Source organism: Diuraphis noxia, unplaced genomic scaffold (assembly GCF_037042655.1).
Source record: "Diuraphis noxia isolate RWA-SAM2 unplaced genomic scaffold, SU_Dnox_SAM2 contig0005, whole genome shotgun sequence".
NCBI classification, from domain to species: Eukaryota; Metazoa; Arthropoda; class Insecta; order Hemiptera; family Aphididae; genus Diuraphis; species Diuraphis noxia.
The window spans coordinates 3,126,566-3,139,725 of NW_028301715.1; the positions used below are offsets into that span (position 1 = coordinate 3,126,566).

At 29.0% G+C, this 13,160-nt stretch overlaps 3 protein-coding genes across 6 annotated transcripts; 2 read left to right on the forward strand and 1 right to left on the reverse strand.

The window, feature by feature from the left end:
• Positions 1 to 4,041: 4,041 nt before the first annotated feature.
• On the reverse strand, positions 4,042 to 5,306 carry LOC149054732 (prefoldin subunit 6-like). Of its 2 annotated transcripts, none has more exons than XM_089229636.1 (2): positions 5,152 to 5,306; positions 4,042 to 5,065 (listed from the first exon to the last, which is right to left on the reverse strand). In XM_089229636.1, the coding sequence occupies exon 2, from the start codon at positions 5,054 to 5,056 to the stop codon at positions 4,685 to 4,687; it is 372 nt and encodes a 123-aa protein (XP_089085762.1). In that variant the 5' UTR covers positions 5,057 to 5,065; positions 5,152 to 5,306; the 3' UTR covers positions 4,042 to 4,684. The 2 variants fall into 2 exon arrangements, with proteins under 2 accessions (XP_089085762.1, XP_089085763.1); XM_089229637.1 differs by having other exon boundaries at positions 4,042 to 5,080.
• A 4,064-nt stretch (positions 5,307 to 9,370) lies between these two features.
• LOC149054733 (uncharacterized) lies at positions 9,371 to 10,984 on the forward strand. Of its 3 annotated transcripts, XR_016192140.1 has the most exons (4): positions 9,371 to 9,640; positions 9,714 to 9,861; positions 9,925 to 10,501; positions 10,680 to 10,818. XR_016192140.1 is itself a non-coding variant. In XM_089229634.1 (3 exons), exons 1-3 carry the CDS (start codon positions 9,447 to 9,449, stop codon positions 10,854 to 10,856), a joined length of 519 nt encoding a protein of 172 aa, XP_089085760.1. In that variant the 5' UTR covers positions 9,371 to 9,446; the 3' UTR covers positions 10,857 to 10,984. The 3 variants fall into 3 exon arrangements, 2 of the variants coding, with proteins under 2 accessions (XP_089085760.1, XP_089085761.1); XM_089229634.1 differs by lacking the exon at positions 9,925 to 10,501 and having other exon boundaries at positions 10,680 to 10,984; XM_089229635.1 differs by having other exon boundaries at positions 9,925 to 10,823.
• On the forward strand, positions 10,848 to 13,102 carry LOC149054734 (E3 SUMO-protein ligase KIAA1586-like). The gene is made up of 3 exons (XM_089229632.1): positions 10,848 to 10,984; positions 11,981 to 12,498; positions 12,585 to 13,102. Exons 2-3 carry the CDS (start codon positions 12,217 to 12,219, stop codon positions 13,017 to 13,019), a joined length of 717 nt encoding a protein of 238 aa, XP_089085758.1. The 5' UTR covers positions 10,848 to 10,984; positions 11,981 to 12,216; the 3' UTR covers positions 13,020 to 13,102.
• Positions 13,103 to 13,160: the final 58 nt, after the last annotated feature.

Sequence of the window (13,160 nt, forward strand, 5' to 3'; positions counted from 1 at the left end):
AATTAAATATTTAAAATATTTAAATATCTTTTGTCTAGATAACATTAATATAATTGATCATTGATCATTTTTTAATATATTAATTTAAATAATAACTATCCAATTCATTACTTGATATAGTGTTACTTTTTATACAAATGTTAAAAAACATGTCATTAGTCATTATTATTTGTCATCTCCATCTTACAAATACATAAAATACCTGCAAATTGTATGTTCTTAATAATTCACTAAACTCTGTTATACATAATGTTATTCTATTTAAAAGTAAGATTATAATGTAATGGATGTCATATTTTAAAATTTTTATTTTAATGCGAGTTATAAGCATTACAATTTCAATGATCTCAGAATTCGTTTTAAATTAAAGTATAAAAAAAAAACTAAAAGATTCCTGAGATTATATATTCTTATTTTCTTCAATTATCTAATGATAACAATAATAATTTATTCGACAAAAAAAAATAGCATACATACTAAATAGATACAATATACATACATGATACATAGTAATAAATTAGATTAAATTAGAATCAAAAAAATAATGATAATAATAATAAATATTTTAAATATTTTATCCCGCCAAATGTAGAGCCAATGAGAAAGCTGTATTTTCATATGGGTTTTATTTCGTGTGCAGAATGGTAATATGCGTCCGGGTCTCTAGCCACAACGATAAATATTTTTACCATCAAAATATTATTATATATTTATATTGTACGTGTAGCGCAAGAATCTTTTAATAATAAACAAAAAAAAATATTTGTTAGAACAAAAGTTTTGCGTCCTTCCATATGTACATTAATGTGCCTAATTAAATTGAATTTTCGGTATAATTGCAGTTTAGCTACCACGCGATTTTTTCAAATTTTTTTTTCGAAACATATGTATTTCGACGAGTTAAGAACAATGATGCAAAAATAAATTTGCGCAAACCGTTATTTTGGAAGTTACAGCCTTCCAAAGTTTTCGATTTTAGTTTTAAACGCATGCGCACAACGACAGCGTGCTTGCTGCATTGCCGCGCGGAAGTCTTCGAGTTTATACTATACAAATATATTAGTAATATAAAATATAAATACTTATGTTAGGGTTAGGATGTTTATGACCTTAAAAACACTTATAAATATGCACAACCTATCAAAATATGCCCTTTAAAAAAATTAAACAAGTCATTTTAAAATTGTATTTCTAATCCAAAATGTATTTTAAATTATTTTACAACTTTTTTATAACTTTAAACTTAAATACAAATATATAAAAATATGATATTTTGAAATTAAAAACATATAGGTACTTACAGTGAATTCGACACACTATCGCAATCATCGGTCGTAAACTTGATTAATAACGTAGAGTCAAAGTTAAGATAACTATAAGTAATAAAGATAAGTTAATTATATATACTACGGGTTTCATATTTTCTCATTTTCGTTAAATGTGAAACCGACTGTGCCTATACCTATCGGTTTTTATTGAAGTTATTTTTTGGCGAAATATGCATTTATTCATAAAAATCCCTAAATATGCAAAATAAAATTTAATGCATCTGATTCTATGTCGCACAAAATGAATTTATAACTTGGTCTGCAATGTGCTCGACTAAAAGAAAAAATATGCAAAAGTCATAAATATCCTAACCCTAGTAATTACCCTGTGACCTACTCGAGGTAGTGCTGCATAGCAAGTCGAGGGATATTTTCGATTTGCGGAGCGGAGCGACGGCGCCGAGGAGCGCAGCGACGAGTGCCGCAAAACGTGTGATCACTGTTCATACTACGACATAACTTTGATTAGCTATAACTAGGTAAATCGACGTTTTAAAAATGATGGTGCCAAAAATATATATAAATATATTTGTGTAACAGATATTCCCAGTTACGGGATAACTAGGCGGATAACTTATTATTAAAAGAACATCAAAAGATATTAAGATAAAAATTGTAGGTCATAAACTCGTACCTATCTAATGTTTCGGTCGGGCTTGAAATCATCGTAATTGGCACTCGGCAGTATGCGGTATGCATTATTTGTGAAACATGTGTCTTAATCTTTTAAATATTTTTGAACTTTTCTCGTGCAAAACAAACGGGCCCGTTAGTATCGAAGTACTAGAAAAACTTCAAGAGTGGAATCTAATAAGTAAAAATAATACATTAAAAAGCATATTCTTCGTTTGTGTCCCTTGAATAGTGCTATCGATGGATTTGTATGGCGACGTCGAGAAAAAAAAAACAAAAGGTCTTCGAGCACCATCATTTTTAAAACGTCGATTTACCTAGGTTTCGAAAAAAAATTGAAGAAATCACATGGTAGCTAAACTGCAATTTAAGCATTTTATTTGTATACACTACACCACTACACGTCTACACCAGACATTAGTCATTTAAGTCTTTAAGATAACTAAAATAAGACTCTGTAAACACAGCTTTAGAGCCTGCCGTACAAGAATAAAATTGTAGTTTATCGGTACGTTTTTCACTTAACTTTTTTTCTTGGCGTGGAACTTTTTTTCTGATTACCGTTGTTTACCACTGTACCACCAAATGTTGCTTGAAAAACTGTAGTATGTACCAGCATATAATATTAGCGGTTCTCAAGTCTCTAGCTTTTTGACGTCCTGACCCATTATAATTTATGGTCATTAAAAAGTGTATGTTTTCAATATTTATGTCCATAGTCCATAAAATAATTGTTGACCAACCTAACTGACGACTCTAATTTGAAAATCGCTGCAGTATAATATACCATATTACCATATATATTATATCAGGTATACCATGTGAAACATAATATGTATGGATTGATTAAAATATTTATATGTAAAAATTGTACTTCTATGATATTAAACGGCCCTACACGCTACACAACTAAAAAAATAAACTAAAACGTCTATAACCAAATTTGTTAAGTGTTAAGTAGAAAATTAATTTGTGCTAATTTTTAAACATTTTACACAATTTAATAGTTTACATATCAGCTCCCACCACAAGAATCAGTGTAGCCGTGTAGGGCGTAGGCCGTAGCAGCAGACAGCAGTACAGTTATGTATGATAGATGACAGTCATCAACATTTTTGAATTATGACCCATAACATAGAGTACAATTGTTCAGTCTCAAACAGACTAGTCAGACTACGAAGAGTGGAATTCTCTCTAAACCTATAGAGATAATATACAGTTAGTCAGTATAAACTAATATTTGATAAATTCTACACAATTAATTAGTTCACTTCAGCTCTCATGCTCATTTACATAGTTGCTGTACAAACAAACATGGGTAGATACTAGATAGACTATTTTGGTCTACCAGAAATTTCCAAAAATAGACCCTAATATAAAATGTCAACTGATAAAAAAATTAAATACCAACTACCAAGTACAATTGCTTAAGGCTCTATCTAACAGACCGCCTTATAAGGTGCGTTAAAGCAGTAAATGGCTAGTTGGCCTGATATTTTCACGCGATGTGAAAATGACACTTTTTGTTTGACAGAGGCTTAGGTACAGTGGGGAGCCCACTGGAAAATTTCCAGCTTTTTGGTATGCCTATCCACCCATTGGCCATGACCCTAAATCTTGATACATTATCATTTCTTCTATGTGTTTTTTATTTTTCTTCTTGCCCCATTGTTGTACCGAATATTGAAAACATGGGGCATTCATGTTTTTCTTATGAAAAATCTATTTTATAATTTACTTGAACCAACTTGGGGCACTATTTTAAATTTAAAAAAAATACTATATAATTTTCTGAATTTAAAAAATATATATTGTACCTGTTGAGTGTATATTAACATAATATACAAAAAAATAAAAACATTCTTGTTCTTATAATTTTCACCAATTTTTCTTCGACATTCACCCATCCGTAGAAAGTTAAAAATATAACTGTAGACTAATTATTCAGACTAAATTGTATTAAGGTTAGTCTTGTTTAAATGGAATTAACTTGTTTAAATTTATCCTAATTATAAATTTGACCATGGATGAATAATAGTGGCCCAAGATGGACTAGAAATTAAAAAACAATTTACAGATATGTATGCAGGATTATAATAATTTATTATGTCGATTCGTAAATTTAATACACATCTGAACAAATTTTATATCATACATTTCTATGTAAAACGTCTCATTCAATGAGTATTAGTTAAGTTTTCGGACCTTTTCAAAACCATAGATATTAGTAAAAAAAGAATTAATAAAAATGAATACTTTAGTTGAAAATTTGATGCTGCGACACTAGCAAAATGGTTTTGAATATTTCTAAGATAACAACAGAATACTTGTCTCACATTAATTAATTGAGAATAGGCCGTTTTGGAGGTAAAACTAAAAGATAATATTTTTGTTCCTAAGTTGGCCCGGTTGACGGTAAGTATAATTTACACTTACATACTTTAACGTCCAACAACTTTGTATTATTACATTCTATTTTACTTAGTTACTTAACATAAAAAAAAAAGAATTATTATTGAACAAATAGTTATTATTATAATTAAATTAAATAAACCATTTTTTTTAGTTCATAGATATATTGAGTACAAGTTAATATATTATTAATGGTATTACATATGAAAACGTTTACAAATTATTAGAAATTCAATGAACTAGACACATTAAATAATTAGTAGAATAATTTTTCATAAGTTGATTTGTAAATCAAAATAATTGATAACAAATCACTTTTTTATTTGTTGAGCTTGATACTGTTGTTGTAATTTAGTAAGTGACTCCCTATATTTTTCTTGTGTTTCTTCTAATGTATGTACCCGGTCATCAATTCTTTGCAATTCATTTTTTATATAACTCATACGTTTGTCAATATTTTCTTTAGCTTCTGTATGATCTTGACGCAATAATATAGGGCCAACCATTTTATATACTTCACCTGAAGATTTTAAAAGAGCTAACTCTTCTTTGACAATTGAATTTTCATTTAGTTGACCATCCAACTGTTGACGATTTCCAACTAATTGATTAATTTCTTTTTGACATTGTTTTAAAGCATCCAATTCTGTTTGAAACTTTTTTTGTAATTCTTCAGCTGCCATTTTGTAATTCTGAAAATGGAATACCTTTTAAAACACAATTATAAAAGTTGATGTTAAGATAAGAATTATGGTTGAAATATTGAAGAGTTCTTTACTTCTTTATTAACGACTTCTATTTAGTAAATAATAAATATTAACTTAAGTGAATTGCACGTTTTTAAATTTGTATTACTATTTATCAGTAATTACTAATTAGTAAATTTATTATTATCAATGTATTTTACATATTATTGTTATCATGGATTTTAAGTACACTCTACACCATAGACCTTATACTCATAGCTATCACCTTAGCAGTGTTGTCATTTCTGATAACATAAAATATGTTTATTTATTTATATTATTAAGATATTAATGTTGTAAAATAATTATTAGGGCTCGGGATTATGCATTTGCAAATTTCAAATTTGCAAAACATTTGTCCAGAAACAAATAGAATAAATCTGATTCATTATAAATTTGTTTTGGGGTGTCTGGATTTGAAATTTAAAAGTTTTTTGCACATATTTAAGCATACCTACCTATTTCCAACTTTTTCCTATATATGCATATTTTTTAAAATTTATACTGCATATTTTATCTTTTTTTATAAATTGGAATTTTTTTAATTATTTACATAATAAATTCATTTTGTATATGTATAAAAATTATTAATACAATTATGAAATTCAATTTTCTGTATAAGTATTTGTTTTTAAGGACAGCATTTAAACTAATGAAACTTAAAGACAAAAATCATTATAAATATATTATACCTAACCAAAGTAAAAAAAGTTAACGGTGATAGATTTTTTGATATTTAAAGCATACTAGCATTTATGTCTCCTAAAAATTGTGAATAACTTACATTAACACACATTTTATGTTGTTGGATGCTTAAATAGGTACATATATTTGTGATTTTAAGCACATAGTCCCAAGTCCAAAGCCCTGCTAATTATTATGAAAAATAGTCTAGATTGAATATATATTTGTCTATGGTCTAACGCAAGTTATAATTTTAAGTGGTGTAGGTATAGTTATACTAAAATTTAATCCATGTATTATAGCTATATAGGTATTTGATTGTAAGAAATTTTAGTGTAATTCGATTTTGATATTTCAAAAATTCATATTTTTATTAAAAGTTAAAATGCTTATTTATAGAAAATTTAAATTCATACAATTTACATAAAGGTAGTCAACATAAAAATATATATATATATTCATTGAAAATATTTGGTTTCTGGTATATTTTGTGTTTTATTTTATTAAACATTTTGTGTTTAATATTTGGTAAAAAAAACATTAAAAGATCGAAAAGTTCTTTCTGCTTCATGACATATTTCTAGTATTGATAATACGATACGATAATAATAAGCGTTTTATGCACAACCTGGTTTGTCCTATGCACATGCGCAGAAGTATGAAACAACATGTGCAGCGCAGCCACCGATTACCGCGGGAACTACTAGCTTGCTCCGTCTATGAGTATAAGGTCTATGCTCTACACATTAAATCATAGACATTGTGGTGATAGTGTGATACTCCGACGTATCATCACATGCAACATTGTACCAACGTTACCGCCCGTCCTTTTTGCATTGTATAAATTTTAACACACTTGCGCTCACGAGTAATATTTATGCTCCTTGCACCGACCGACCGATTAACTCGCGTCTCGCCCCCTCTACGTCCCGCCGGCTCAACTCGCCGCTGGACGTACGACCGACCGTCGCGCTTCGCGCGCGCTGCGCAAGTGCGCAACGGAACGACCGAACGAGTGCCGGAACGACCGTTGCACCGTCGCGCCCGACACCAAATCAATCACTACGTTTTCTACGAGCTTAGAGCTACCGACCTCGTCTCGTCTTGCTCCGACCCCGTCCTTTCGACTTTATTCTGTTTGTCCGCAAAAAACGACTTTGTGTTATATCGACAAGCGGTTCGTCGTGTATTTTGTACCGAATATTATTTACGTTTCAACAAAATAAATCTTTTTCGACACACCAGTGTCCTACCAAAATAATTCAGTGTTCTAATTTCATTATCTCTTTTTACCTTCGACCGACCGGTCCAGCGACCGTGCGTCTAATCCTTTTCCTTCTGTAAGAGACAAATTTCGCGCATTGGTGATCAACATCATCACCAAAACATAATATAGATGGACTGCGCGTTTAGCCCTTATCAATTTATCATGTCAGCAATAATAAACTTAGGTAGAAGGCACGAATTAAGATATCTTAAATCGTGGTAGAAGGTAAATAATCATGGAAAAATGTTTATCTCAACATTTTTCATCCATGATACGGAATTAATAGTTACCACGAGAGTTGCCGCGTTTTTTTGTTTTACATTTTTCGATTTTTTGATTCCAGTTATAATAGTGTAATATTATCATAGACATAATATAGATCATAATCTATATTACATGTATGAATATTATTATCTGTTATAATATTATATCATAGAAAGTAAAAAATAAATCTTAAGCATAATATTTTATATTATTAAAAAATAAATAATTCAAGTTTTATTAGTTTATTAGTTTTGGTTGTTAATATTTTGTAAAACAGTGGTAAAATGGTAAATATATGTTCTATTAAAAGCTGTAGAAACATTGGTAAGGATGATGTTCATATGCATAAGTAAGTTAAAAAAAGGCGGGTAAGTCGTGGATGTCGCTCTGCTGTACAGTAGGTTACAAGTGGGTTACTGTAATGGATGGAATTAAATTTGAATCCAATGATATTATATCATTGTATACGAAAAACGATTCTGAGCGAAGACGGTTAATCTGTCTAGGATATATTATAGATTTAAAAAGAAAATTTTATAATAATTTCTAGTTTAAAATAATTTGCGAATTTTCGAGATTTTTACATATGTTGTTAAAATTAAAATTTGACTGCTTGTAAAAAAAAATTGTGCCAATATATTTCTTTTATATTTCACCTGCTATTGTAAAAATATGTTAGGGCCTTATATAAAAATTAAAATTCTTAGATATAAAAGGAAATTTTTTTATGAATTTCTAGCATAAAATAATTTGAACATTGTCGTAATTTTTACGTATTTAGTCAAAATTTGAACTTTAAATGCTTATAAAAATTTAATTTGAATTTCCGGTGGAATTTTTATTTGTAATAAAGATTGAAAAACTTGTAAGGAATCTTGTATTAAATTTTGAAATCTTAGATTTAAAAACAAAATTTTTTATGAATTTCTAGCTTAAAATAATTTGTGAATTTTCGTGATTTTTACGAATTTTGTCAAAATTCATATTTTGAATGCTTATAAAAAATAATTGTGACTATGAATTTCTTTTATTTTTCAACTGCTATTGTTACAATATGGCAAGAGCCTTGTATTAAATTTTCAAGCTTTTCTGCCTAACAAATATATTTTTATCAATATTAATTTTAAAAAAACTAATAATGATCGAAAATTTCAAATGCCTATGAATAGTTCAACTTGAGTCGATAATGTTTGAAAATTGCATGGTGGATAGAATATACATATATAAACATTCGGTGAAAATTTCATGTATCTATATGGTCATTTGTTTAACCTGTGTAAGAACCTTTTGGTTCACCAAAATCGATTTGTCGAAAAATGAGTGTGCGTAAAATTTCCCGTTTTTCCCTTAATTTTTAATTTGTTTTTCTCGATTATTTAGAAAAGTATTAAGAATTTTTTACTTTTGACCCACCAATGTACCAACTAGATTCACTTTCTGATCGAACGAAGTACTGAAGTCAAAAATCGAAGCATTTTTACTGCACCAAAACGTGATGACGAACACAAAAAAAAAAAAACACACATCATGGTAAAATCAATACATTCATTGCTCCGCTCAGAATCTAAAATTATAGAATTTTAGTAACTTTTATATTTTTAATACATTTAACTATTTTATATATTATGTTTTTAAGATTTCCGAGTAATGAACAAATTGCAGTGATATGGACTAATACAATTAAAAAAATACAACCATCATACATGCCTTTAATTTTTTTTTGATTCTTAAAAAATAAATAATTAAGGTATACATTTTTCATGTCTATTGTCTTATCAGTTATCACTTTTATTTACACAAAATAATACCTTGGAATAAAAATAGTAAAAATGTTGACGTGGGCCCGCGTAATAGCCGTTTGAATTCAAATGGCCTTTGCGCGGACACCCGTGCAATTACTTCTCTTTTCAACCACCAATCGACGACGGACGACACCGACACGCGATAAGCGCGCCTGGAACGGTCGATCCGCCGAGACTCCGAACCGGTCGACACTTCGACAATCGACAGTACACTCAGTACAGTGAGTTCTCTGGACTCTGACCGACACTGAACGACACACGCGTTTTAACTTTTAACTTTTAATACTTTAAACTTTTGAAATTTGACAAAATGATATTCCTTAAAAAATATACAAATGAAATTGTTGGAGAAATTGGGAATACTGTTAACATCAGATCAAACTTAACATGTATGGAAAATGGAAGATATTTAATAATTGGGTTTCTGAATTGGGGAGTTGAATTTTACTCATTGGAACTATCGCTCCAGTATACCGAATGGCCAACGAATTGTTTGCTCATAAGGTCTTTTACAGTTATTATAAATAACAAATATTATAATAAGTACCTATTAAAATGAATTAATGTTTTTATTTAGTAAAAAATTTGTATGTCAACATAGTAATTTCAAAAAACCTGATATTAATAAAAAAGGATTATCAAAAAATGCGAATTGCCCAGCTACAATTGATATTACAATAAAACTTAATACTACTGCAACTAAAAAAAAAGATCCATTTATAAAGGTAGTATAAGCAATATATATATATATTTGGCTGGTATATTGAATGTTTTTATTTATGTTTTAGGAATTTTATTGGAGTTGGTGATTTGTTGTGTTATTACATGTTTATAAAAATATAATGGCATAATTGCAGTTTAGCTCCCTCTCGCCATTTTGAATTTTTTTTATCGAAACTTATGTAACTCATCGAGATAAGAACGATGGTGCAATCAGAATTGGTCGCTCTCACTTAGTTTCGAAGTTATGGCCTTCCAAAGTTTTCAATTTACAAAAAAATAACAAAAATGGTCCTCCACGCGGCATTATAGTAGTGTTGCGCGCATGCCTATAAACGTAAAATTGAAAACTTTGGAAGGCCATAACTTCGAAACTAAGTGAAAGCGACCAATTCTGATTGCACCATCGTTCTTAACTCGATGAGTTACATAAGTTTCGATAAAAAAAATTCAAAATGGCGAGAGGGAGCTAAACTGCAATTGTTCCTTATGACCTGACTCCAAAGATACTGATCTCAAGATTGTGAGTGGTGTGACGACCAGCCTCTGAATGTCTCAAATATCCCTACTTTCTGTCTAGCTCTTGTCTCGGTTTTCCTTTTATATGATTGTCATAATGAGTGGGTGGCGATTCTGTTATATGAGGTGTCTTGAAAATGTGTTTATGTATTCTTGTTGATTCTTATAGATGAGACATTGAGTTTCAACATTTTTTTTAAATTATTATAAGAATATAATTATTATATTTTCAATATTTAAAATTACATTAAACATAAATTATTGTTTCTTATTGATAATTTAAAACTGTTAATGATTCTTACAGAAAGGTTTAACGGGTTGTATAAAAATTTATAACAACCATACACATAGCATCAATACAGCAGAAAGCCTCAGATATTTACCAGCTAATAATGATGTAAAAAACTTATTTTATGAGTATTTTGACAATGGTATGGGCATAGCTGAAGCTCAAAAATATCACGAACAGTTATTGAGTTGAAAGAAGATTTTAAACTAGAAACATTAGCTAATGGTTGCATAAATCCATGTTACCGTACTATTCGTCATTGGCATGATATTTGGAGAAATTTAAACTTGGGTCCACGTACTGGTGCTGGATTAATCGAGGTAAGTTATTTAAACATATAATAAATTGATAAATTTATCCAAGGCTGGGCAAGTTAACTATTTTTTTTTAACTCGTTAAGTTAAGTTAATATAGAAAAAAGTAAGTTAAGTTAAAAGTTACCTCTATTTTTTTTTAATTTGCAAAAGTTACAAGTTAATTAGAAAATAAAAGTAACTTAACTATGTTAAAAATAAGTTACTTTTTTTTTAGTATAAAATTAATAATTATACCTGCCTATCTTTTTTTAAGCTAACAAATAAAATAATAATTCAATAAATGTATGTAATAAAGACTAAAGTTATTTACTGTAGGTATAGGTACTTATATTTGTATATTATACTTTAATCAATGATGAAATCCAATAAAATAATAAAATAATTGTATTTGTTAACGTAAATGATCCACAACTATACTAAATATTTTCTGTGAATATACAATATGTCATATTATGATAATTATTTTTATAAATAATTTTCCAATAATTATTAATTAATATATTTTAAATTTCAGATTTTTTTTTTATAAAATTAATTTGTACAAAATTGAATTTATTTTAAATCTGTGGTTTAGGAAAAAAAATAACTTACCGTGTCAATAAAATTAATTAACTCGTTAAGTTAGAAGCTACTTGAATTTATCATCGGTAACTAATAATCAGTAGTGTTCCCATAGTGTATACTACATATACGCCATATACTCTCAAACATTTTCTAAATTATCATGATTACACTACGTATACTCTCAAGCAAACCATATTATATTACTATAACATAATATAATATTATTACCAACACTCGACAGAAAATGTAAAAATAATATATATTACAGAAAAATGAATTTCGCAATAATCGTTATCGCCTTATCGGTGGTATTTCTCTAAATCGCCTTGAACTATCAGTACATGATGTCATAAAAGATTGCGCTGGTGTATCTCGTTTTCAATGTTTAATGGATAAACTTTACTCTTATTATCACCAAAGTCCCAAAAATTCTAGGGCCTTAGATGAAGCTTGTGTGGAGGTTGGAATTGAAATGAAAAAAATTAGTCGTATCTTAAATGTGCGTTGGTCTGCAAGTAGTTTTCGTACGATAAAAGCCATTTGGGAAAACTATCCAGGGATACATAAGCACATGAGTCAAACTCAAGAAATTGGGCTAAAAAAAAAAATTAGAATTTTCTTCTTTCCTAGAGGAACTTGGACTCTTTTATGACGTCCTTTCCGAACTCGGGATGTTGTCTTGTATACTTCAATCAAGGAAAACAACATTAATGCGCGCTCAATCAGAAATGTGTAGAACGATTAGAATCCTAGAAAGCCTGAAGGCAGAACCTGGTGAAAAAGAAAAAGAAATCACAGAAGCTATACAAAACAAAATTCATAAAGGCGTAAATATTACTGTAACAAAGTCTGGAGGAATCAACAGATTGCAGTTCTTGCAAAATATAGTCGATAGAATGCGTGAACGCTTATTCAATGACCTTAACAATAGCACAATACTACAAGATCTGAAGGTAAGGAATATTGAAAAATATAATATAATTTTAAATTACTGTACACAAACATCTAAATTAAATTTTTTTTTTTTTTTATCCTGTAGGTTATTGAAGAAGTATTTAAAATAGAAACTGATGACAATAGAGGAGAAGAAGAAGTTAAAAGAGTGTCACGCAGATTTGGGTTATCTGAATTTGAAAGTTTAGTAAACTTTTGTACACGAAATGCATCTTCTGATCTTATAAAAACACTAAACATACTTCCAACAAGTACTTCTGAATGTGAACGAGGATTTTCTGATATGAATCTCACCATTACTGATCTCAGAACTCGTTTAACGATTGAAAATGTGTCAGATTTAATGTTTATCTCCATCAATGGCCCCCCAGTTGAAGACTTCAATCCACAATCATATGTGAAAATTTGGCTGCGAGACCACAAATCAGCAAATTCAGCCCCACGCGGTAAAGAAAAGAAAAGAATCGTCGACGAAGAAAATGAGTTAAGAAAACAATTTTTTGTCAATTTATTTAAGTAATTAATTTTTTTAATCAAGTTTTTATATATTAAAAATGTAGAAGTATTTTTTTTTCAATATTGTAATTAAACCTCTCGCCTATATTTTAGCTTTCTTCAGTATAGTATACTCTCATAAAAAATGATGGGAACATCACTGCTA